General features: G+C 49.4%; 1 protein-coding gene across 1 annotated transcript; it reads right to left on the reverse strand.

Annotated features, from left to right (window-relative positions):
• Positions 1-1,761: 1,761 nt before the first annotated feature.
• Positions 1,762-22,729, reverse strand: C1qtnf2 (C1q and TNF related 2). Its single transcript, XM_010622258.3, has 3 exons — positions 22,485-22,729; positions 6,029-6,281; positions 1,762-2,523 (listed from the first exon to the last, which is right to left on the reverse strand). The coding sequence occupies exons 1-3, from the start codon at positions 22,602-22,604 to the stop codon at positions 1,910-1,912; spliced, it is 987 nt and encodes a 328-aa protein (XP_010620560.1). The 5' UTR covers positions 22,605-22,729; the 3' UTR covers positions 1,762-1,909.
• Between the last annotated feature and the right edge of the window lie 1,932 nt (positions 22,730-24,661).

Consider the following 24,661-nt stretch of genomic DNA (forward strand, 5'->3'; position numbering starts at 1 on the left):
TCCCCACCCTTCTAGAGAACTGGGTAACCCCATGATTCCCAACACTCTCCCGAGGCTTCCCTGGTAGCTTGCCAAGGAGACACGGGTTTAGGGTCAGGCCAAAAAGCAGCCACCACGGCGCTTTGGGCGTTCCCCATCTTGCTCAGGCTGGATTTATACCCAGGTGCAAAGGGCTGAGTCAGCTGCCTCTAAAATGCCTGTATCTGGGGCTCCGGTGGTTAGGGTGGTGGGGAGGAAGACAAGTCGCTACAGTGTTTCCTATTATTCTTTTGGAACAAAGCAATTGTTTGTATCTGTTAGTGTAGGGCCAGACCACCCCGTTCAGTGAGTCTTTGTCCTGGGGATCCCCACTAGGGGTCCTTGGGAGCCAGCGGTGAGCTGGGCATTACAAAGGCCCCAGCAGTCTCTGCTCAGCTCCGCTGTGGCTCTGGAGGCCCTCGCATTCTGGCACCCCGCAAGCGCCTGGACCAGGTGAGGTTCATTTTCAGGGCCCCATTCCTGCAGTGCGCGAGCAATGGGTCTCGGGAATCTGTGGGTGTCCTTGTCCATCTCATTCCGGAGAAGTGGGCTGGCAAGTGATTTGTAGCTACCGGTAAAAAGCTCAGGTCTGTGGCCGACGTGGCTGCTCTGGGCAGGTTCAAGGTTACCCTTGTACTGGTCCCTTGCTCGTTCCTACACCCTGATAAGCTCTCTAGAGGGAACAACCCTTGACCATGGCCGGACCCGCATGATGGAGCTTCCAGTGTCACCCCTCCCTTCTCCCTCCCCGTCCTCCGGCCTTCAGTCAGTTCCTCAAATGCGCCCACGCGTTCCTCACACTGAGGCCCTTATCCTTACAGCTCATTTGCTGGAGGACGCCTCCTCCCAGTGCTTTGCTACTGCTCTGTGTTCTGCTTTGAGGATCAATTTAAAAGTACATCTTGGGCTGGGCATTTAGCTCAGTGGTGTTGCATCTGCCTCTCAAGCCCAAGGTTCTGAGTTTGATCCCTGGTACTAGAAAAAAAAAAAATTCTCCTTTTGATACAGATGGCTCCAGACTTTTCTTCTTTATGCTGGTACGATATGCAGGGCTGAGGATTTAGCTCAGTGGTGCCATGCCTGTCTGGCAATCTCAAGGTCCTGAGTTTGATTCCCGGTAACAACAATAACAAAAAAGAAATTTTCCTGCAGTAGCAACTGTCCTTTGAATTTCAATCTTTCAACCTGTAGCTGTCCAGTGGCAGAGGGTGAACAACTTATACTGTACGGTGTGCTGTGTTGCTAAGGTATGATGGACACTCTGTAGGCTGGGTGTGTTTGGCGTGTGGCCTGTTCAGCTTACAGTGGGTTTTTCAGGATATAACTCGAGTGTGAGTACGAGAGCAGTGTAAGGACCTGGAGGAGCCTGAGTGCCTTGGGAGAGGAGGACAGAGGCTGGTTCTTGATTTGCTGGGTGGTTACGAGGTGTTCACATAAGTACACTTTCGTTAAGCTGTCTATTCAAAAGTTGTGGACTCTATATAGATAAACTTAAAAAAAAAATGAACTCTTAGAAAAATGTTAGCCTCTTCCCTGTCTCCGTTATTTCTACTACTGTCAGCCACAGCACATCGGTTCTGCCCTGGCACTGTGCTGGCTGTTTGTCAACTGTCTCTCCCACTGGTATGCAAGCCCCGTGCAGATAAGAACCCATTTTGCAGACAGGTGTCGCACAATGCCTGCTATACTGCAGATACTGAGTGAGTGGACAGCTAAACAGATGAATAAAAACACTTGGATTTATTGATGGGAAAAAAAATTTAAAGCAGCAAAGGAGGTTAGCCTGAGGGTGGAAGCTTCTGAGACTCAGCCCCAGCGACAGTTTCAGGGTCTTGCTCTGTAAGTGCAAGTCTAGAAGTCTGGTCCCTGCCCGGAGGGCCCATGGGCCAGTCTATAGCTCATTGCGGTTGTCCTGGTCGGCGTAGATGAGGAAGCCTGTGAAGAGGCTGTCAGTCCAGTAGGGGTCGTAGAAGAGCCCATTCTGCTCCGAGTAGAAGATCTGCAGCCACACCTCATCGCCCTGCTTGAGGGCCAGGATGGTGGAGCCGGAGGCCACGTCGTGGTTGCCGGTGTTGGCGTCAAAGGTCCGTATGCGGTACTGGCCGTTGTGCACGAGGCCGATGGCCAGGTGCTTGTTGGCCAGTGTGATGTCGTAGGTGAAGTAGTAGACCCCGGGCACGCCGCAGATGAACTTGCCACTGGACGAGTTGTAGTGGCCGCCCTCATTCATCAGGATCTTGTCAAACTTGATGGGCATTCTCTCCCGAGGGTAGCTCTTGGTCACTGCCACTGAGAAAGCCGACTTGGCCCGGGCATTGCCACAGCTGCAGGGGCCCGGCAGGCCTGGCTCCCCCTTCTTGCCCTTGGGCCCCTTCTTGCCTGGTGTGCCGTGTTTGCCAGGGGTCCCACTGACCCCCTTGGGACCACGAGGGCCGGCCAGACCAACGGCCCCAGCCTTGCCCTTTGGTCCTTGCTTTCCCCGGTTACCTGTCCGGCCAGGTGGACCTGAAAGACAGAGCAGCAGGAGTTACGGAGGGTCCCTCACGGGCCCAGGCAGAAGCTGTGGGCCTTGGCTTTTCCCCTTGTAGTAGGAGTCCATGGGAAACGGGAAGAACAAGAGGGCTTTGGAATACTGAAAAATGGAGTATGTCTTAGCGGGGAGTGGTGGCCGTAGGTCTGAAATCGCAGCACTCAGGAGGCTGAGCAGGGAGCAGAGAGAAAGAAAGAGGAAAGGAGAGAGACGGACAGAGGCAGAGACAGAGAGAGGAGGCAAAGAAATAGAAATGGGGCAAATCCTGATGGTATAACTTGGGGTACTTTTCCTGGTCTTATGGTAATGCCTTCCAGAACCACTGTGGATCAGGGAAAAAAATAACACAGCAATTCACATTCTTTTCTTTTCCTGCTCCTAAGGAAGAGCCTGGTTTGTCTGCTAGATCAGTCCTTTTGTGTGCTGTCTTGGCCATGCGTTGAGAAGATAACTAGAAGAAGCCTCTTGGCCTCAAAACCTGATGTTAGTCAAATCTCTGCCTAGTGCAGGGGCCCTGTGTGTGTGCGCATACACACACACACACACACACACACACACACACACACAGGTTTTATTGTAGCATTGCTGATAATAGCAGAAAAAAATAGAAACAAATGCCCATCCCCAAGGAAATGATTAGCAAATTATGACTCATCCATACTGTGCAATTCTATTTTGCTGTTTAAAAACTGAGTTATACTTATGAGTCCTATCTGAAACTGTCCCTAGAATATGCTAAGACGAAAGGCCAGAGGGCAGGACGTTTAATAAAGGGAAGCCACAGTGCTAAAAGTGCTGTACCCATTTATCGGAACTAGAATTTCTTTTTTTCTAGTACCAGGGATTGGACTCAGATTCTTCTGCTTGTGAGGTAGGTAGTAATCACTGAGCTAAATCTCCGGCCCTGTTCTATACCCATAGGTTCATAGGATGATGCCTGGCTTGGGGCAATTCCAGCTAAATGTGAGTTTCATACCTGCAGGCCTTTTGCCCCAGCAGTGGTTTTCTGCAGGGCATCTCTTGTTTTTTTAATATTAATATTTTACAAAATATATGTTTCTCTCACCACTACGTTTTGGGCCCTTGATTATATTGGAAACATTTATATTTATGATTGCTCGATACAACCTGCTTTTAAAAGACGAACAAAAGCCTGAGTTAGAGCTGAACAGTCACCCTGGCAGAAAGGCGGAATTGCGTGTAGAGGTTTGAGCGAGCTGCTTCTGAGGGTCCCTGCTGCTGCTGGGCCTCCTAGCGTCCCTGGACACGAGGCAGCTGTTGGCGACAGCCACTCGAATTGCGTGGTCGTTCTAGTGTGGATCTAGCCAGTCTCCGGAGCCTCATGTGCTCAGCGGCGGGGCTTTTGGAAGATGATTACTTGTTGAGGCGCGATTCTCATTGTGGGTTCATCCACTGGTGAGTTCCGAGCTAGAAGTGCTCTCGGAGGCGGACCAGCTGGAGCGAAGGGGTCACTGCGCTGTGAGCTGCCAGGCCCTTCCCTTGTGCTGCCTCTCCGGACCGCTGTGACAGGAGCAGCTCCCTTCTGCTCTGCCTTTCTGCCTCACTCTGTCTGCCCTGGGCAAAGAGCCATGGTCCACCTCTCCTCCAACTGGTTTTTTTTTTTTTGGTACTGGGGATGGAACTCGGGTGCTTGTGCTTGTGAGGCATGTGGTGGAACCACTGAGCCAAATCCCCGGCTTGCTTGTGCTTCTTTTTTGACTCCCTTTTAAGACTCTTTAGGAAACACTGAATTTACTTCTCAGGACCTCTCTGCAGATGGCTTTGCTGTGTGCCTCTCTGTGTCCCAGCACGCCTTCCCCGGCAGGGCCTCATGGCGTGGCAGGAAGAATGGCCAAAGGCAGCCCAAGCCTGCACTCTCCTCTGTCCCGATCACCCGGAAAGCGGCCACCGCAGACGCTGTCCTGTGGCAGCCACAGACAGGTGACAGTCGGATGTTAAGCTGATCCCGTCGCAGCCCCCCGCGCTGGTCGGGAATGGAGCGCTGCAGCACCCAGCGCCTGGCAAGACCTTGAGTCCCAGCCACCGTCTCTCCTCTCAGGGCTTCTGGGAAGGAGGTACTCGGAAGCGCTAGCTTGGTGCGGCAGGAAGAAACCTGGACCTGAGGCTCAGGAATTCAACCGAGCGGTGACTGACGTGTACCGTGCCCACTCGGAGACTGGTGTTTCTCACGGTAACCCGCTTCCCCTTCTCCTCAGCCCAGGGAGGCGGATGCTGTTGTTAGCCCTGGCCAGAGATGAGGAAACAGGCTGGGAGGGAGGGGAAGGCATTCGCCAAAATCAGTATCCGAGTTTGTTCCCGAAGTTGAAGTTCTTGTAGCTGAGACAGGCTGTTGTCAATCAGTGTCGACACTCAGCTTCCTCATTTGTGACATGGGCTGGTAAAATCTCCTTTCAGGATGATTTTAACAGTCAGATGAGGGCCGGGGATTTAGCTCAGGGGTTCCACCTGTCCTGCAAGCACAAGGTCCCAGGTTCGATCCCCAGTACAAAATGAAAACAAACCCAAAACCCGATCAGAGGAGCAACTTACTGAAAAATGCTTTGGCAGTGTTATATAATGCCATGCAAGTAATGCCGTGCAAGTAAGAGGTACCATTAAGGCTGCAGGTGTAGCTCAGTGGTAAAGCACAAGCTTCGCATGTCTGTGTAAGGTCCTAGGTTCAATCCCCAGCACCATATTTAATATTTAATTTCCCTATTGATTAAAATGGACATTTGGGAAAGTTAAACACTAAAATTCTGGTGTAAACATTCAGAATTATGAGAAGCATAAACCTGAAAGGGCCTATCTACCTTATCCAATCTGTTTTGCCTGGCACCCTTTCTTGGGGAACTATTTCTCTACTTTAGGGGGTCCCAGTGAGGCCATCAGTCACATGACCAATTGCCCTGACCACCCACTCACAAAAACTCAGGGGTGGCGCATGACCCAGGCCTGGAAAATGGTGGCATTTCATCTCTGTGATCAAAGTACACATATGCCGCATGCAGGTGTGGCCCAGGAGAGTCAGGCATTTGGGATGTGCTGTCTGGATATGGTCTGGAACCCACCTGACCATTTAAGAACCCCCAGGCTCTGAGAAGAGGAAGCGAACACACAGAGAAGCAGAACCCTGACAGTGATATTTAAACTCCTTCCCTTAGCCATTCCTGAAGCTCAGCTCCAGTAAGTTCCATGTGAGGTTATAAATTGGGTTTCTGTCACTTGCAGCCAAAGGAGTTCTGAATAATATTTCAGGAGATTTGCTCAGTCACTTAGAATTCAGAGGTGCAGCAGAGACAGGAGCATGAGATTTGATACCCTCTTTTCCTTTTGGAATATATTGTCCTGTTTATAAAGAGTCAGTAAATTTAGTTAACAAAGGAAGGGATTAATAGGACTTTAGCAGCTACATAAGCCCCCCGGGCTGGATGCTGTCGACCACAGGTGGGGACAGGAGGGTCAGTGCGGGCTTCTTACCTTCCTCACCGATGTCACCCCGGTCCCCGTCTTGGCCATCCTGGCCATCTTTGCCAGGAAAACCCATTCTTCCCACCGTTCCTGAGGGCCCTGGGGCTCCTGGAGGGCCTGGGGGTCCCTGGGGGCCAGGCAGGCTGCAGACCAGTTGAGGGGAGCCCTTCTGGAACTCTCTGCGAGTGAGGGCAGCAAGCATCGGGTCCGCGGCACAGGGGAGGGCACAGGCCAGCAGCACCCAGGGGATCATCGTGGTCACCTGTGGGAGCAAGAGAGCTGTGGCAGGTGAGTGTGGCCATGGGGAGGAGGAGAAGGAGGAGGAGGTGGCGGATGGGGCAGCTCCATTGTGTTTCTGACCCTTGCTCTTTCCTGCACCACGTACAGACGGCTCGACAGTGCGTCACGTCTTGGGGAGGTATCAGGATGAACTGAGTCCTACCCAGAGGACACTGGAGTGCTCCAGGGGGTGGGACAGTCATCACCAGACTGTCATCTTCTCAAGTGGTTGGAACGGAGCAGAGCTCCCTGTCCCGGTGCTGATGACTGGGAGGAGCTCTGGGAGAGAAATGACCTGTGATTTCAGTCAGACATGTGGTGTGAACTGAGAGTTACAAGGGTAGAAGGACTTGAATTATAGGTAATGATTTGTACCTAGGCTGCTTCTCGTGGAGACTCAGGTATGGAGAAGAAGGCAGTATTCAGAGACCTAGGGAGGGTAAACCACCCCTGCGAGAAGCACGGAGACTCTGGAAGGTGAGCAGTGGGTGTGACACATGCACTTAGCAGGGGGCACGGCCGGGGGTTGGATCTGGGCCATCTGGATCTGAGCGTGTGCTCTCTGGTCCCAGGCTAGACCGAGTCCTTAAGGCTGGTGGCAGCAGGAGCACAGTCCCTCTAAGATCTGTGTGTTGTGTACTGAGACAATCTCTTCCCTGCCCCTGCACTGCACAGACACAGAACTGAGGCCCCACACAGAAACAAGGGACTTGCCTAGGACCTCTCAACAAACTCTGTTGCTTTTCACTCAGCATCGTTTCCCCCTAGAATGAAGCCAGGGAGGAGAGCGCTCATTCCTGCCATGGGGCTGAGGCCAGAAGTGCTAGTCCTCCCTGGGTTTACCCATCTGGACCACAAGGAGCTGGGCTGCAGCAGAGGGTCAGACTTGAGCATCCATCAGATCTACCTGGAGGGCTTATTAAACTACAAATAGGGCTGGAGGTGTAGAGCGCTGCCTAGCGTGCCTGTGGCCCTGGGTTTGATCCCCAGCAAGGCCAAAAAAAATAACCTAAAAACATGATTGGCTCTCACCTCAGATTTCTGAGTCGTTAGTTCTGGGGCGGGACTGGATAATTTACTTTCCTAGTGGGTTTGCGAGGCAGCTAATGTGTCTGGGGACCGCACTTGGAGAACTGCTGGACCATACGGTCTGACCCTAAGTTCGCTTCCAGCTCTCATGCCGAGGGTCCAGTCTTCTTTCCTTCCACATCAGAAGCGTCGCTGGCCTTACTCCTCCCACACAGCCTTTGGCGATGGAGTCAGAGACCCTAGGGTGCGGGTGGGCAGCTGCGATGCTGGCGGCAGGACTGGGAGGTTGCTTCAGGGCCGCAGCTCACCTCTCTTTCCTGGGTCTTCAGCCTTCGCTTGCTTCCAGCCCTGGTTTGCCTCCAGCGCTGGGAGCTGCCTGCGCTTTGGGGCTGCCTGTGGGAAGGCAGGCAGGGAAGGAGGCTGATGCCCTCCCTTCCCCGTCACTCAGGGGTCTGCAGCAGCTTGGAGCTCTGTGGCCAACAGCGGTGTGACTGTGATCAAGACACTTGCCTTTTCTTGTCCTCATAAGTGCCATAGAGATAACCACCGGCCAGGGAGAGACGCCTCAGGACCAGACACTGCTTTCAATGCCATTGCATCTTATAGTAACAAAGCTATTTTACTTCCTTCCAGTTTCTTCACTCCCAGTTAAAGCATGGGGGGAAAAGCCTCAACTTGGGGTTAGTGTCTATTTCATATCTCTATACCCCTTCTCCAATACCTCTGTCAAATAGCGCACACACGTGTGACCGTGGGTACCCTTTCCTCCCTGAACGCAGTGGTTCATTTATTCACCTAGGGCCTACCAAATGCCAAGCGCTGTCTTTGAGAACACAGCTGTGGCGCAGGGAGTCCAAAGCCCCTCTTGGGCTTTATATTGTAGTGCCAAGAAAGGTAATAAATACAAATACATAAAATGTGTGGTGTGCAGATACAGCATATGCACAGAAGGTGTGAAAAAGCAAGAGGACGGACACCTTGGATGGAAGTGAGGGTGTGTGTATGTGTGTATGTTTTCATTTACTAGTGTTTATTAGAGCAAATAACAATTTATAAATAAGGCAGCATTCAGAACCAAGAGAGATATAAAAAGCTCCTCCTAGCGTGGGCAGAAAGTATTTACAGATATAGAAGCAGCTTGATTGGTGACCGCAAGGAGTTTGGTTTGTCGGGGTGTGGTGTGTGACGGGGCGTGGTCAGGCAGTGGGCCTCCTGGGCCGGGGTGACAGGCTGGACGGAGGAAGAGACGGTGCGCTGATGCTCTGTGAGAAGGGGCTGACTGCCTGTAGCCTTCCTGGGCCAAAGGGATCCTGAAGGAAACCGAGGGACCTGATAATGCTAACCAAGATAGCGGGACCACAGGGCCACAGAGGAGGGACATGCGGACTTGCCAGAGAGAGGCACGTGTGTACTGCCTGCGCCACAGGAGTTACAGTCACGGTCGGACAGACAGCTAAGATAGAAATGTTACAGGCGGTCGGCCAGGGCGGGAGAGTCAGGACAGAGGTGAAGCACATCACACCTGTGGCCAGAGACACAGGCCTCAAGATAAGGACCAAAGGACCAGGCCTGCGTTCGTTCTAGAAAGACCAACGGCGGGCTTAACGAAGTCTAGATAGATGTCAGCCACCCGGTGGGTGACCAAGACCTCCAGACCCCTCGTTTCCTAGCAGTCTTGGTCCTTTCCATGCACACTGTCGCACGACTTGTTTCCCACTTGGTTCACTATTATCTGCACGACTATACTCGTAACCTCATTGGTTAATCATAGCTGTACCCACACTGCACCCGTGTGGGATTGCTCTGTAAAACTCCCCTGTAACATTGGGGTCCCTGGCTACCCACTGGGGACCCCTCCTGCCTCTCAGAAGCTACGCTATCAATAAATATTTCCCTCCTCTTAAACCTCCATTGTTCCTGGAATTCATCCTTCAATTTTCTTCTTGTTTTTCTTCTTCATTTATTTATTTTTGTAGTACCGGAAATTGAACTCAGGTCCTTCTGCTTGCAAGGCAGGCGGCGGGAATTACTGAGCTAAATTCCCGGCCCTTCATCCTGTGGTTTTAGAGAAACACAGACATCATACCAGACATCTCACAGGTTGGGAGATACAATGTTGTCACATTTCACCTCCTGTATCAGCAGGGTCCGGGAGAGCTCCCACGAGACAGGCAGCTTTCCATGCCTGCCGGGCCAGAGACGCAGAGCAGAAAGCCTCTCACTGCCCTTTACCTGTCCTCCCTTCAGTTTGCCAAGAGGTGAGCCAAGAAAGGCAGCAGGTGACCTTGCTGGCTTTCCCCCTGGCTGAGGGAGCCGGAAGGAGCGCATGTCTCCCTGACCCGCTGGGGAAGGCTGCTCACGGGCTACATTTAATAAAGGGGTGGAGAGGGCGCAGGTAAAGTTGTGGGAGAGGTGGGGGTGTGCGGGTGGTGCTAGGGGTTTGAAGTTGCGCTTCCCCTGCGTTTGTTGCATTTCTCATGCTCTCCTTGCTCCCACCGGTTGCATACCTAGGTGGTGGGCAGGTGTGGCAAGCGTCGTGGGAGTCCTGGATGAGGGAGAGGTGCTTTCGGAAAGCTGCGATCTGCACACTCCCGGTCTCTTTCGCTTTTCTACTTGGGAGATGGAAACTGGCATCACTGGAGCTGCAGCACACCTGGGCCTCCCACAGTAGGAAGTGCATTTTCAAGGCAGGAAGGAGGGAAGAAGGAAGCAGGTAGGAAGGAGGCAGAGAGAATCCTGCGAAGAGCTCAGCCAGCAGGAAAGAGAAATCCAGGTGAAATAGAGAGGGAGTATCCGTCGTCGTTCCCCACCCCGCACCATAACAAATGAAGACTTTTTTCTTGGCGGTGCTGCAGAAAGAACCCAGGGTCTTGCCTACTCAGCCAGTGCTGTACCACTGAGCTGTTCCCCAGGCTTCACCGAGCCACTTTGGCCCAAAAGGGGACCCCATGGCCGCGGCTGGCTACCACACCCTAGCCAGCGCAGAGTGGGGGCGCAGCACTGGGACCCACAAGGAGGAAAGGCGTTCTCAGAACTGGGGCAGTGAGGTCTGCAGCCCCAGAGGAGACTCAGCACTTGGAGCCAGGAGCTGTTTTGGAGACAGACTAGAGTGGTTCCAAATCCGGAGGGAGAGGGAGGAGGTCTCCTTCTTCCAGGGCAGCTGGAAGAAAAACAAGGCTCTCAGCCTGTGCTCTACCTCCACCCGGCCATGCCCCACCACCTGGCACAGAAAATGCGGCAGGGGGAGCAGGATGGTTGGAATCCAGACGGTTCAGTTCCAGGGCCTTTGATGCAGCTTTAGAATCACAGACTTGGGGAGGGCTCCACCCCCTGCAGTTACAGAAGGGGAAACAGGGACAATGCTCCAGGCTCTGCGTGAGGCTCTCTGTCCCTGCTTTGTTTTATTTGCAATGTATGACAAACCCCACCAAGGCAGCTCACTTACTGCCCCTTTTTCCAAAGGATGAAACAGAGGCTCCCAGAATCGAAATGAACTCCCAAGGTCACAAGGGAGCAGGAGAGGCATCTGAACCCACAGCTGAGTGTCACCCCACTCTACCTTGCCCTTCCCCTGCCAGTTTTGTACTTTCTTCCCGATTTATAGAAGAGGAAACAGGCCAGTTTGCTCATGTTTACACAAGTAGTTGTTGGTGGAGGTTATATGTGAATTTAAGTTTGGCTGCCCTTAGCACCCAAATGCTTTCCATCGTGTTAGCATTTCTTAGATTTTCCCTTCCCAAATCCCAAATTACAGAAGAGACCTTGAAGCATATGCCGAACCGCACACAGAAACAGAAAAGTTTCTTTGATATCTTGTGCTTTATTTTATAATTATATACACACACGCACAGGACATGGCTTTGAAAGTGCAGGTGTGCTGCTTTTCCTCCCTTAGGATATCCTGAGTGCATGGACGCTTCAGGAAAACCTCCTGCCCTCTGAGGCCCCCTGGAGTCCTGTGGAATGTTCAGGATGACGTGCCCGGAGCCAAGGATGGCCGTGCGCAGAGCCACGTTCGGTGGATCCTGTAACAACTGCCTTCTCCCTGTTCTGCCCATGGCCCCAACTCCTGCCGCTCTCCACACAGCCTGAGAGAGAGGCGGAAACACAAATCAGCCACCTGCCTCCCCAAGACCCCCAGCAACTGCTGGCTGCAAACAGCAAACACAGGTAGCTCCGATGTGGCCCTCAAGGCCCTAAATGACCTGGCCTTAGCTTTGCCCTGGTCTCCCTCAGCTTCTTCCTCTTCCTCTCTCCCTGCAGCTTCCAAGACGTCCGCAGACCCAGCTCCATTCCAGTGTCAGGCGCCTCCACCCTCTGGCCTGCTGGCTGTTTATCCCACTGCTTTTCAGTTTCCACGTCCCTCCCTGCAGGTCCTCTGGGATGCTCCTTTCCTACGGTCTCCTTTTGGTCATGACTTTTGGTTTCTTTCCTGGCGTTGACAGCAACTTGTTGGTATTTACTTTATTTAGTTAACTCTCCCATGCGTCTCCTGTTAAAGAGAATAGGCCTCAGGTGGCCACCTGGCTTCACCCTTTCTCACACACAATGAGTATTTAAGAAATATGTGCTTAATTAATGAAAGAAAAAGGAAAATACCTACATTTTCAATGTCATGGTGTGTGTGTGTGTCTGTCCCCAAAGAAGTCCATAACAAAGAGAAAACAAGCCAGCGGCCTGACTCCAAAGGCGCCAATATCTTTGACTCAAATGTTTCTAACCCAACCCAGTCTGTCCCTCTTTGACCTCCTAGATACAGGAGTCTGGGTCTTTCTTCTCTGCCCCCCTGGGGCTGGGGAATTAGGGATGAGGCTTGCAGAATACCTTAGTTCTCCACAAATAGTTGTTTAATTAATCAGAAAGTAAGCACTAGCCTTTGCTTACCTTTAAAAAATAACCACCTATATTGTCTTTTTCTGGGTGTGGAAAGGCGTGAGTGGAATAGCTGAAGGGAAAAACCCAGAAGTGGAATCCTGAGGTGCTTGCTACACTTGGGTGAGTTCTGAGGCCTGGCTTTAATTTGCGCTGTCTTGGGCTTCTCTCTGATCTGTAAAGTAGCTAATGACTCATCAGTGCGCATGTGCTACAGCTCCAGGTCTGCTTTCAGCGGGAGAGTTCTTCCCTGCTTTCATCCCGGAGTCCCTGACCCACCGGCAAGACCCTCTGCTGGGAGGTGAGAAGGGGCGGGGGCCCTGTTCTCTGGAGGGAATGTGGTTTGCTGGTACATTTTTCAGGGACACTTGTCTGGCCCCTAATGGATCTCCTAAGCCTGGCTGCAGAGTCGTCTTTCCTTGGAGATCTAATCGTGTAGGTTATGCTCAAATAATTTTTTTTTTTTTTGGTCCTGGGAATCAACCTTGGTCCCTTGCACTTGTGAGGCAGGCGGCGGCACTATTAAGCTAAATCCCCGGCCCTCAAATAATTATTGTATTTGAGGTTTGAAACAATGCTTAATTCAGTGGTTAAGAGTCATGGGAAACCCAACTCCTCAGCAATCTAATGGAAATAAAGACACACTCACGCCATGGGGCTTGTGGGAGGGATGGGACAATGCACTCAGGGTACCTAGCGTGGAGTCTGACACTGTGCCTGCTCAGGGGTCGGACAAAACTTGGCCTGAAAAACTCTGTCTTCACCTCTTCCCCAGAATCCCTCAGAGTCTCCGGCTTCATCCTTAAGCCTCGGCTCTCATCTTATCTCAGAGAGGCCCACCCTGCTCATGCTTTCCTGCCACCTGTTCTTCCTTTCGAAGCCCCAGGCCCAATCTGTGGCTGTGTATTTCCTTGTCTTTTGATTTCTTCACTGTCTACGCACCCTGCAAAGTCTTGGGAAAAGGGGGCTCTGCTGTTGTGCTCTCTCTCTCTCTCTCCCTACCTCTCTCTCTCTCTTTTTGGTACCGGCGATCAAACTCGGGTCCTAGCTCTTTCGAGGCAAGCAGCAGATGCACTGAGCTAAATTCCTGGCCCTGTTCTCTCTCTTGTACTGCCAGAGCCCAACACAGCCCACACACGGCATCCTCAATATATAGTTGTGAACAGTCTTGAACAAAATAGTTATTCGTGCAGAAATACCAACATTATTACCTTGCACGGTGGCCTGTAGTCCCAGCAATTTTGGGAGGCTGAGGCAAGTTCAAGGCCAGCTCGGGTAATTTAATAACTTGTCACAAAAAACCAACTGAATATGTAGCTTGGTGTTCCTTGGACTCAATCTTCAGTACAAAAAAAAAAAAATAAATAAAAGATTTTGCTAAGTACATGGACAAGAAAGCCATAGTGGGCTACTGAGGAGGACGCCGGAAATACTTGGTATTGGATTCAGAAGCCCCTGAGTGCCAGTCAAAGTTTGTAACTCACTGGTCAGGGACTATGAGATGTCCTTTCATCTTAACTAGATTTCCACTTCCTCCCCCATCACGTGAGGATGAAAACACTGTTGCACTGGACCATTCTCAGACACACAAGATAACGAATGTGAAAGCAAAACATCAAACAGAGCTATGCCCCAGTTCGAAACTGGAATCACCACACACTGCAGGTGAACTAAGGGACAGCAGTCCTGACCTCCCGCTAGGAACCTCTGGAGTGTTTCAGGGGAACACCTTACCCTGGCAGAAGAGGACAACTGAATCTGACCCAACAGGACAGTTCTATTTGGAGTCACAAGTGACAAGGTTGGTGGTTGGGAAAAGACACAGCTTGCTCGCAGATGAAGCTGGCTAAAACTCTACGTTGATGGGGGTAAGAATTCTATAATGGAAAACACCCTGCCTTCTCTGCATTCCAAGAAACAAATTGGAAGCAGCCCTCTCCAGTTTTTCTGAAAAGCTAAGGAGATGGAGGACTGGAGGTGAAGGGCTGGCTGCTGCTCCACATAGGGCCCGTCACAGCGACCCCCTTTCCTGGGATTCCCAGATGGGGTTACATGTAGCAACTCTCCAGTGTCCGGAGTGCAAATACAGAGGATTAAAAGTCATACAGCCTTCTTGCAGGAGGCCTCAGGGGAAAATTTTGATCTGCTGTTTTCTTTCTCTCTCCCTATTTTTGGCTCTTCTGCGGGGGAAAAAAAGGAGAGGTCCAGGGAAAAATTATGATTTAAAGAGAAGTCTCAGAAGTCAGGATCTTGCAGGCTTTGTCACAGAAAGCATTCCTGAAAGCACACAGGAAGTTGCCTTGGAATTAAAGTTGCACAATTGGATCTTCCTATATATACAGCCAAGTGCTTTCGCATCAACAAGCACAGCATATAATGTGGTGGCAGTGGGACCCACCCTTCTGGGCCCCACCCTTCTGGGCCCCAGGAAGGCTTAGGGCTGAGCTTCAGCTGTCTGCAAGCCAAAGCTATCAAGCTCTGGACCTGTCCACAACTGTGGCAGCTATTTTGTGCAACATGGAGACCAAGAACTGCAGAGAGGGAGAAGGATACAGCTGCTGTGCTGAAAAGAAGAGGCCAGAGGGTGTTTGGAATCCTGGTTGCAGCATCTCCAGAAGGCCAGCCTCCACGTGGCAGGCCAAGGTAGTGAAGTTTGTTCAGGCCAATGAGGAAATGACATGAGTCATTTCAGATGGTCTCACTGCCTCATTAAACAGTACAAAGAAGCAGATGAAGGGCTGGGGATTTAGCTCAATGGTGTTGTGCCTGCCTGGCAGGCAGAAGGTCCTGAGTTCTCTCCCCAGTACAAATATACACACAAGCAAACAGAAAACCAGGTAAAATGAATTCCAATGTGTCATCTAGCCTAATACTGTATACCCCAAATATCATCATTTTAACATGTGATCACTGTAAAAATTATCAGTATGACATTTTACATCCTGTAATTAATATTAAGCCTTTGGAACCCACTGGTATATTTTACACTTGCAGCACCTCTCAGTTCAAACTGGCCATGATCCATCAAGTGGTCGAAAGCCACGCAGTGGCCGCAAGATTAGTTCAACATAGCCACCTGAGTTCCAATCCCACAGACTAGCCATGTGTACTTGCTGCGGCTTCACTGTGTCCTCCAAAAGCTCATGTGGGGGCTGCTTAGTCCTCAGATTAGTGGTAGTTAGTGATAGTTGAAGGTGAGACCTTTGGGAGGTCATGAGGGTTGGATGAAGTCATGAAGGTGGGGCCTCGTGATGGCATTAGCGGCTTTATAAGAAGAGAAGGAGCAGCCCAAGCTAGCAGTCTTGCTCCGTCTCATTGTGCGATACCATGTTACGGGGCCAGAGCCTGCTGTAATACTCTTGGACATCCCATCTTCTAAAACCACAAGCGGCCCATCAGTTGGAAACTGAATAAAGAAGATGTGGTTTTTCTATAAAATGGAATACTACTCAGACATAAAGAATGAGAAAGTAGAGTCATCCATAGGAAAATGGATACATTTTGAGGATGTACTCCTAAGTGACATAAATAAGTCACACATGTGTAAATATTGAATAGTTTCTCTGGTGTGAAAAACTATAATAGTACACAAGATCCTAATGAGATAATTAACAATGTGAAATAGGAAGAAAAGGGCTAAAGGTGTAGGGAAATTGGGAAGGGTAGGGGAAAGGGAATAAGGGAAAAGAAAAAATATGAGAAAATAAAAAAATGGAAATAAAGTGTTTGTAAATGGGGAGGGGAGGAGGGGGTGAAGGGAGGGCAGGGACAAGGGGAAAAATGAGAACCAAGACCTGTCATGTAAAGGTACAAGATGCCAGTAATGAATGTAACTGTACTGTATACCTAGAATGTAACAATAAACTCAGTAAAAAGGCAAGTGAAATAAACCCCATTCTTTGTTTTGTTTGCTTGTGGTACTGGGGATCGAACCCCAAACCTTCCTACTGAGCAACCTCCCCAGTCCCCCCACGTTTTTGAGACAAGGACTCACTAATTCACTAAGCTGGGCTCAAATTGCCTCAACCTACCAGAGTTCTGGCATTACGGGTGTGTACCACCATGATAGGTTTAAACCTCTCTTCTTCTTTTTTTTTTTTGGTTCCAGGGATTGAACTCAGGACCTTGCTCTTGTGAGGCAAGCAGCGACACTATTTACCTATATCTCTGGCCCAAACCTCTATTCTTTGTAAAGTATCTGGTCCCGTATATTTTGTTTTAGCAACAGAAAACAGACTAAGACATTTTATACGTTATATATCTTCTTTCCCTTGGCCTCCTTATTCTCTGATGTTAAAGAAGATTGTTATGAGGATTTACTGTTCTAGGATAAGGCATGGCATCTGGCAAGCAGTATAAAAGCATCAGCTAGTTTCACTTATGTTAGTTTGAGTTGTATTTCTGTCAGCTGCTACTGGTAGACGGTCTTAGAGAGGTTTGGCCTTTGTTCCCACATTGCTTCTTCTGTTCTGAGACAAGGATGGGGTGTCGCCTTTGCCCTACACCTTTGAGACATCTGGTATGTTTGTGCCACATAATACGAAGACAAATGAATCAGTGTGATCGCACTTATGTCGTCAAGGGCCAAGGGCCAAGTGGGATATTTCATGTGCGCGCATACCTGGTGCTGTGGCCTGCCACATGGATGCCCAGGAAAGGCGTTGTTCATCATTATCACCTTTGAGGCCTGATGCTGGGATTGGGAGAACAGATGTGGTGGCTGCTCTGTTCAGATTCAGGATCAGCCCAGTAACTACACATTCATACAGACAGCCAGTCAGGTCTGTCTGTGTAACTGGGACAGGATTTATGCTCCTCTTTTTTTTCCCTCTCTAACACATTCCCTAGGGGCCAGGGATTTAGCTCAGTGGTTCCACTGTCTGCCTCACAAGTGCAAGGACCTGAGTTCGATCCCTGGTACCAAAAAACAGAGAAACAAACACATTCTCCAAAGAAACCCTAGGAACAGACAGGCAGCAGGGGAAAAAAATTTGGGGCTTGATGGACCATCAGAATGGTATAGAAAGAACCACACTAGAAGATCTAGGAATTGAGGAAGAAGAACAAATTGTGAACTTTGAAGGGCATAGGGGAGAAAAGGCTACATTTCCTTGATTTCTTGGGTAATTTCTAGTCAGGTCTTGATAGACATTCAGGCTGACCCTAATGATCTGATTTGGGTCTAGCCCTACAGATCACAGAGTTAGTGTGGTGGTTAAGAATCATTTTCTAAACCGGGTGTGGTGGCTCACACCTATAATCCCAGCACTCAGGAGGCTGAGGCAGGAAGATCGCTGGGAGTTCGAGACCAGCCTGGGCTATACAGTGAGTTCTAGAGCAGTATGAACTACACAGTGAGACTCTGTCTCAAACAAACAAACAAACAAACAAAGAATCATTTTCTAGGGCTGGGGATTTAGCTTTGGTTCTGCTGGCTGCCTCACAAGGGCAAGGACCTGAGTTTGTCCCCCCCCACAAAATCATTTTCTAGCTGTTCAACCTTAGGCAAGTTGTTTAACCTCTCTTAGCCTTGGTTTGCTTATCTGTAAAATGGGAACTGTATAGTCTTATTTGAATCATTTGAATTTGAAGTAGCATGTTGTAAAAATATTTGTTTCCCTCTCTCTGTGAAATCAGACATAACCCTAAATTCCCCAACTAGAAATTTGTCAGAAACCTGAAAGACAATGTGAATTGTAAACTGCAGACTGCGTTTATGTTATAGCCACACGAAAGCATTATGCTAATAGGCAAACAGGCATACTTGGTGTCTTAGTTATTTTTCTTGTTGCTGAGACAAAATACCCGACACCCAAAGTTAAGGGAGGAAAGGTTTATTTAGCTCACAGTTTGTAGAGGTTTCAGTCCATATTCAGCTGGCTCCAAGGCAGGGTGGCATGGCAGACAGGACTTGCAGAAGAGAAGCAATTCATGGTGGGAAGAAGGCAGCAAAGCAGCAAGGGCCAACCACAGCTCTTTCCCTTTATATTTTATCCATTCACACCCTGAATCCCAGCACCCTTGATCCTGCCATTTTAATCCCAGAGTCACACACTCTAGATCCAGCAACCTTTGAAAAAGCCCCACTTATAACTGTGTGAGGCTCTGAGGGGACATCTAGACACAAGCTGTAACACCAGGGGTCCTTTAGGAGGTGAGTTTTGAATTATTTGAAGTCTTCAGCAGTGTCTCCTTTGAGTAACTAGAGAGTTTCCATTTCCCTTATAGCGCAATTATGAATGTCAAGTGACGTAATTGCAATGAGCAGTTCGCAGCAAGCAGGCAGTAATGGTGTTACTCTGAGACAGTAATTACTGTGAGAACAGAGAGAGAGAGATAGTCGATGCACAAGGAGAAGTGGGTTCTTACGAGGAGTTGAGCTCTTGTGAGCTTTGGTATGATCAGCAGGCTGGTTTGGCAGCTGATGCTATTTCCTAGCACAGCGTAATGTGTGTACTTAGCAGGATTTCTATCGGTGGGCCTGACTTTTAAAAAGGTAAGATTCGAATCTAGTCATACCATGATCAATTTTGTGTTATGATTTCTATGCACAGAACTGGCTGTAAGGGATTAAAAAGATGGCTGGATATGATCCTGCTCCCCAGGAAATTACATCTAAACAAAGCATGATCAACTACTTAATAAATGGCCTTATGCAAGCCACAGATCATATATTGGTTTTTGTTTTAATTTAAAATTGTTGCCAAATTAAAAATGTTTTGAGATATGGTCTCACTGTGTAGTCACAGATAGCCTTGATTTTGCTACATAGATCACCCACCCGGCTAGTCCCAGAGAAGCAATTAAATTCACTCTGACTCCAGAATCCGTGCTCTTGGCCAGCGTGCCCCGGTTTCATTTATGGCAGCGGTGCAGTTGGGTGAGTTATATATACATTGAGGTTATATACTTTCATTATAGACTCTTCCACGTCTGTATTTAGTCCCTGTCTGAGTAAGAGTAAAACATTTAGGTGCTCCATGCCTCAATCCCTCATTCTTAAAAAGGATGTGTATAGGGCCAGGGATGTAGCTCAGTGGTTCTGCCACCTGCCTCGCAAGCACAAGGTCCCAAATCCAATTCCCAGTACCAAAAAAAAAAAAAAAAAAAAAAAAAAAGTATTAGTATGAGTATTACCTACATCTTTGCATTGGCAAATTAAATGAGATAAAGCGGTTAAAGAAGCACAATTAAAGCTCTTAGTGTTAGGTGCCACTGGCATCATCACCACCATCGTTGGTCAGCATAATCTGTCTGGTATATGAGTACTTAAATTTTTAGATGGGAAAAGGAAGACTACTTTGAAAATTTCAACAGATTAGGAGGAAGCAAAATCCCAGTTGAGGGCTGGGGATTTAGCTCTTTGGTGCTGTGCCTGCCTGTCAAATGCAAGGTCCTGACTGATCCCCAGTACTGAAAAAAAAAATCTCAGTCTTGAGTCTGGAAAAATTACCAGGGGTAGGAAGAGAAGAAGGCAAGTTCTAAAATATGCCTTATAACCCTGTCATTGTTTAGAGGTGGAACAGCAGTACAAAAGCTCTCCACATGCCACACGATCCCTCTTTCCACTCCCCCAAACTCTTCTCAGTTCAGGACAGCTTTGAACTCATGGTACTCGATCCCTAGTCTCCCAAGAACTTGCATTGTAGACACGTGAAACCGCGTCTAGCTGTAAAAATTCCTGGCTTTTTTTTTTTTTTTGGGGAAACCTGGTAGATCTGGCAAAGCCAAGCCTGGGTTCTGGCAGGTTACCATCTGGCTGCCCCTGAGATGGAGTGTGATAGGGTGAATCGTGTTTCCCCAAAGTTTGTCTGTTGAAGTCCTAACCCCTAGAATCTCAGAATGGGACTATATTTGGAGATGGGAGCTTAAAAAAGATAATTAAGGTAAACTGAGTCACATGGGTAGGCTCTAATCTAATGTGACTTGTGGCCTGGTAAGAAGTAGAGATTAGGACACGAACATACGCAGAGGGACAATCAGGCAAAGACACAGCAAGAAGAATATAGCCCTCTGCAAACCAAGGCGAGAGGTGTCAGCCATGCCAACACCTTGATCATGGATGTCCAGCCTTAGAAACAGACAAAGGGCTGTTGTCTCAGTCCCCCATCTGTGGCACTCTGTGGTAGCCCAAGTGAATTAAGATGTGACGCTGTTCTTCAGACTCCAAAGTTGTCACTACTCCCAATGCCACCCATCCTGTTTATTACACATATACCTCTCACAGCCCTTGCTGACATCTGCATTTGCAACCTCTGACCTAGAGGGGGAAAGCTTTGGTTCTCCATCTATGTTGGATCTTCTTCTTTCAATGTTTTGATGTTTTTCTATCCTTTAATTATACCTACACTTCTAAGATGTCATCTCCCCTCAGCCGAAGAGAACATAGCCCAGAAAAATGAAAAATTGTGTTTCACAGGCCAAACATATCCAGAAACCTCAGCTTTCTGACTTGAGGCCTAGCATTCCTGTCCCTTGTGACCTCTCCGCTCACAGAAGAGTTACCAACAGGCAGTCACGTGTGTGTTACAGAAGTAGGCATTTATAAAAGTGAGCAAATCTGGGAATGCTTCCTGGCTTGAAAAAATATTTAGCATAGCATCCCTTTCAAAAGTAAACCTAGAACTGAGCTTGATTAACAGGAATCCGATTTATGCAGGGGTTCCTCTCAGAGGCAGAGTAAGTTTGGCCGGGCTCTGAAGGAGGATGGGGAAGTTGTGAATGTCTCTTGTCCCACCGTGAACCCTGGTGATCGAGACTGTGGGAAAGAGAGAAGGAACAGCAAGACAAGAAAGGACGGCAGGATGTGCAGGGAGCTCATTGAACGGCTGATGGGGCAGGAATAGCTTTGAGGATGACCCTAAAATTGTGAAAAGAATCTCACTTAGCATGCTATGAAAACACCACGAGAACAAAATAGGTTATCTATGCAGAGAGGTAAACATGGCCAAGATACCCTGTTAAGAGAAAGAATGGAATGTAAATGATTATTTGTGGAGACTTATTTCTAAATGTCCGTATAGAAATGTACACATAGTTTCCGAAAAGACGTAAGATCCTGTTCAAGGGTTTCCCTGTGAGATGGACAGGAGGTGTGAGGGCTTTTGCCTTTCACTTCTCTGAAATGTCTGACTTTCTCGTGGTGTGCACCAGGATTTGTACAACCTTTAAAACAAAAGCTAACCCTACAGTTTCAGGATTGCCAAACAGGCCAGGGTGATGTCAGTGCTGGGAGATGGGGAGAAGTCAGACACTTGACTGAGGCGCTTGCTGGGTGACAGGGAAGCTCAGTGTGAAGATCTCAATGGGCGGGGGTCTGAGGACTTGGTAGTTGAAAGCCGCAGAGTGGGTTCGGTACCGGATAGGAATAATCCCACACGGTGGGGAGGGCAGAAACAGGAGTTTTTAGTAGTGTTACTTGGGCAACAGCCTTCACTGGACCTGTATAGGACATTGTCACTGATACTGCTTCTGGTCTTCACGGTGAAAATACAGGGTCTCTGGGATGGCAGCCCAAGAAAGAGAAGGCTGAAGGTTTCAAGAGATTAGTTTGTGCTCAGAGAGCACAGCAGGAGCTGGGGTAGAACTCACTGGGGCAGAGGAGAGGGTATGAAGGGATTCTGGTGTGAGAGATGGGACCAAGAGGCCAGTGCCACAGTTCAGCTGAGGGATAGGTCCTGGGATGGGGCAGTGGCACTGGGGACAGAGGAATAAAAACAAAATGGATTAGGACAAGCCTTGCAGACAAGCAGTTTAGGGTAAGGAGGGAGAGAGAAGAGTTGGCAAGAGCTGGTACAAATCTCTCGGGGTCCTTTATTACCTTTGACCGCTGTCTGCCCATCTGTACAGTGTAGTTAAAGAAGTGTTGTAAAGAGAGGATGAGATGGTGGATCAGTGACGGGGATTCCTGGCCTTCCTCTCAGGGTTTGGTTCCTGGCTGTGCATCCCTCTTTCCTAGGTGGGGATGACTTGGGGTGGAAGGGAAAGGCTGTGGGTAAGGGGCTGGCAGGGCTTGGCACACAGCAGGTGCTCGGTAAAGGGTGGAACTGTTATTTACTATTCCAGCTGGTCATCACCCAGCAGGGAGCCTGGTGGGCAAGGCCTTCAGAAATGTTAATTCGTGTTAAATTCTTGTAGCAGATATCTGGAGGCAGCAAAGAGGGGCTGGCTGCCTGGCCCAAAGAGAGGTGCCGCTCAGCACTCTCCACTCCCACACCCGGTCCCCCATTGCCCCCCACACCTCTCTTTCTCCCCCGCAGCCGCCCGCCCGGCGCAGCACACTCACCCTCCGTGCCCAGCTGCGTCCAGCGGCCTCCAGACGGACTGAGAAGCGCTCTGTGGTGCTCGCGTCCCCGCCTCCTGTGGCTGCAGCGCCGCCGCCAGGCCCTGCGCTGGCCCCAGGCATAGTTCCCCCATCCCGTCACGGCCGGAGCCTTCCCAGTCACGTGGGCTGGCTACAGCTCTGCCGCCCTTCTTTGCAAGGGTTTGGAAAAAGCTTGCAGAGCTGTGACGGCGTGGGTGTGTCAGTGCATGTCTGCGTGTAGAACTTGTTGGTGTAGTTGAAGGTTTTCTGCAGGAGAGTGAGTGTGTTATCTGTGGGCCTTTGTAAGAATGTGTGTGTCCTGAGAGACATCTGTGTGCCCTTGAATGCTTGTTTCGCTGTGGATGTGAGGGTGTGTGGGGGCACTGATGGCTCACAAGAGATCATTTCCCCAGGGGCTGCGTGTGCACGTGCTTGAGCCTGGTTATGAATCTGAGGCAGGTGTTTAGTAGGCAGCATGTGCGTGTGTCCAGACATGCATCGGGGCCTGTGTGCGCGTGTGTGTGTGTGTACACGCCGAAGGCTGCAGCCTGCTGAGCACGTCTGATCGTGGCTGGATGCCTTTGCATCGGGTGTATGTTTAAGTATGAACCTGAATGTGCACAGACACACATCCACGAATGTGCACAGGGTCTGTGTGCATCCGCAAGTGTGCCGTGTTCCTTCTCTATTGAGAGGTGTGTTTGCCTTGCTGTAGATCTCGTCAGGTCTTGAGTGTGCACAGGGGGAATAGTGTAGATATGTGTTCCTGTAACCCACCCCCCACCTTTCTCCTGGGAAGGTGATGCTTTCCTGCCTCACTCACACCCTGCTGCAGCCTCTAGTCATCGAGAGAAGCAAGCTGTACCGGAGGGTCTCAGCCCCCAGGCCAGGCCTGATTTCACTTCTTCCTGTTCCTTCCTCTGGTCTCTTCCAGGGTTTCACTGGGCTGTCAGAGCATCTGGTTTGCAGCTGGTATGTGGTGCAAAGTTTACAGTCAGAATTTCAATGCGGATACATATATATATATATATATATATACATATATACATATATACATATATATATATATGCCTTTGGATTCTAGTGTTTGTGCCCCCACCACCACCCAAGTCAGTTAAACTCCTAGATCATGTTTCCTTTCCTGAAGAGTGGAGAATTACAACTACATTGCCTGCACTATTTCTCCCTACCCTTAAAGGCAGCTGTTAAGTCATTGAAGTATACAGAGAATTATTACTAATATCACAAAAGTAGTATTTGAAAATGCAAGTTTAACACTGACACAACATGTTTAATACACATTTATTATGTGTCAGTCTCTGTCTTAGTGACTTTTTCGTTGCAGGGACTCAATACCCGACCCTAACACATTGCAGGAGAGGTTTCCTTTGGCTCATGTTTTCAGTCTATAAGAGGCTGGCACCAAGGCAGGAAAGCCTGGGAGAAGAGAGCTGCTCCCGTCGTGGCAGCCTGGGAGCAGAGGGAAGCGAGGAACAGACAAGGGCCAGGTCACGGCCCCCCGTGACTCACTTCTTCCCCCCAGACCCCTCCTCACAGCAAGCCGGCTGCAACACCCACATTCCGATCACCTTCCAAACACATGAGGCTTGAGGGCTGTTGTAGATCTCAGCCAGAACAGCACCCAAGCTGGGTGCCGGTGTAAGAGAGGAAAAACAATTGTGCATGGTGCCTGCCTTCATGGAACTTATAGTCTGACAAGGATCGTGCACATGCTTCCAAGTGAAATGAATGTTTCGGAGCAGAAGTTGAAATCACTGGCATGATCTTATTGGTAAAGAAATGGACACCCAGGAGGCATTTGATAACTGCTGATGGGATGAACGGGACAGATGTTTTTTAACTTGTGAGAAGACCTGAACCCGTGGTCTCCTGAATCAAACAGAGTCCTTGCTCCCACAATAGCCAATTCAAAATGTTTGTCAAGTGGCAGTTCCAGGAGCTGTTCCTACAAGGTAGACTGCCTCAAGCCAGAGTGGCACTTGGACTTCTTTTCCCTAGCTTGTTTCTGTCTAAAAAACATTTATTACCCATTATGAGTATGAGGACAAAGAGAAAAGCTTCTGGTTGAGAATGCAAAGTACTCTAAGGCAAACGGGGGTCCGTGCCAACAGAAGGCTTTCAAGTGTTTCAAGAAATGG

Source organism: Fukomys damarensis, unplaced genomic scaffold (genome assembly GCF_012274545.1).
Source record: "Fukomys damarensis isolate Sample0158 unplaced genomic scaffold, DMR_v1.0_HiC HiC_scaffold_9, whole genome shotgun sequence".
NCBI classification, from domain to species: Eukaryota; Metazoa; Chordata; class Mammalia; order Rodentia; family Bathyergidae; genus Fukomys; species Fukomys damarensis.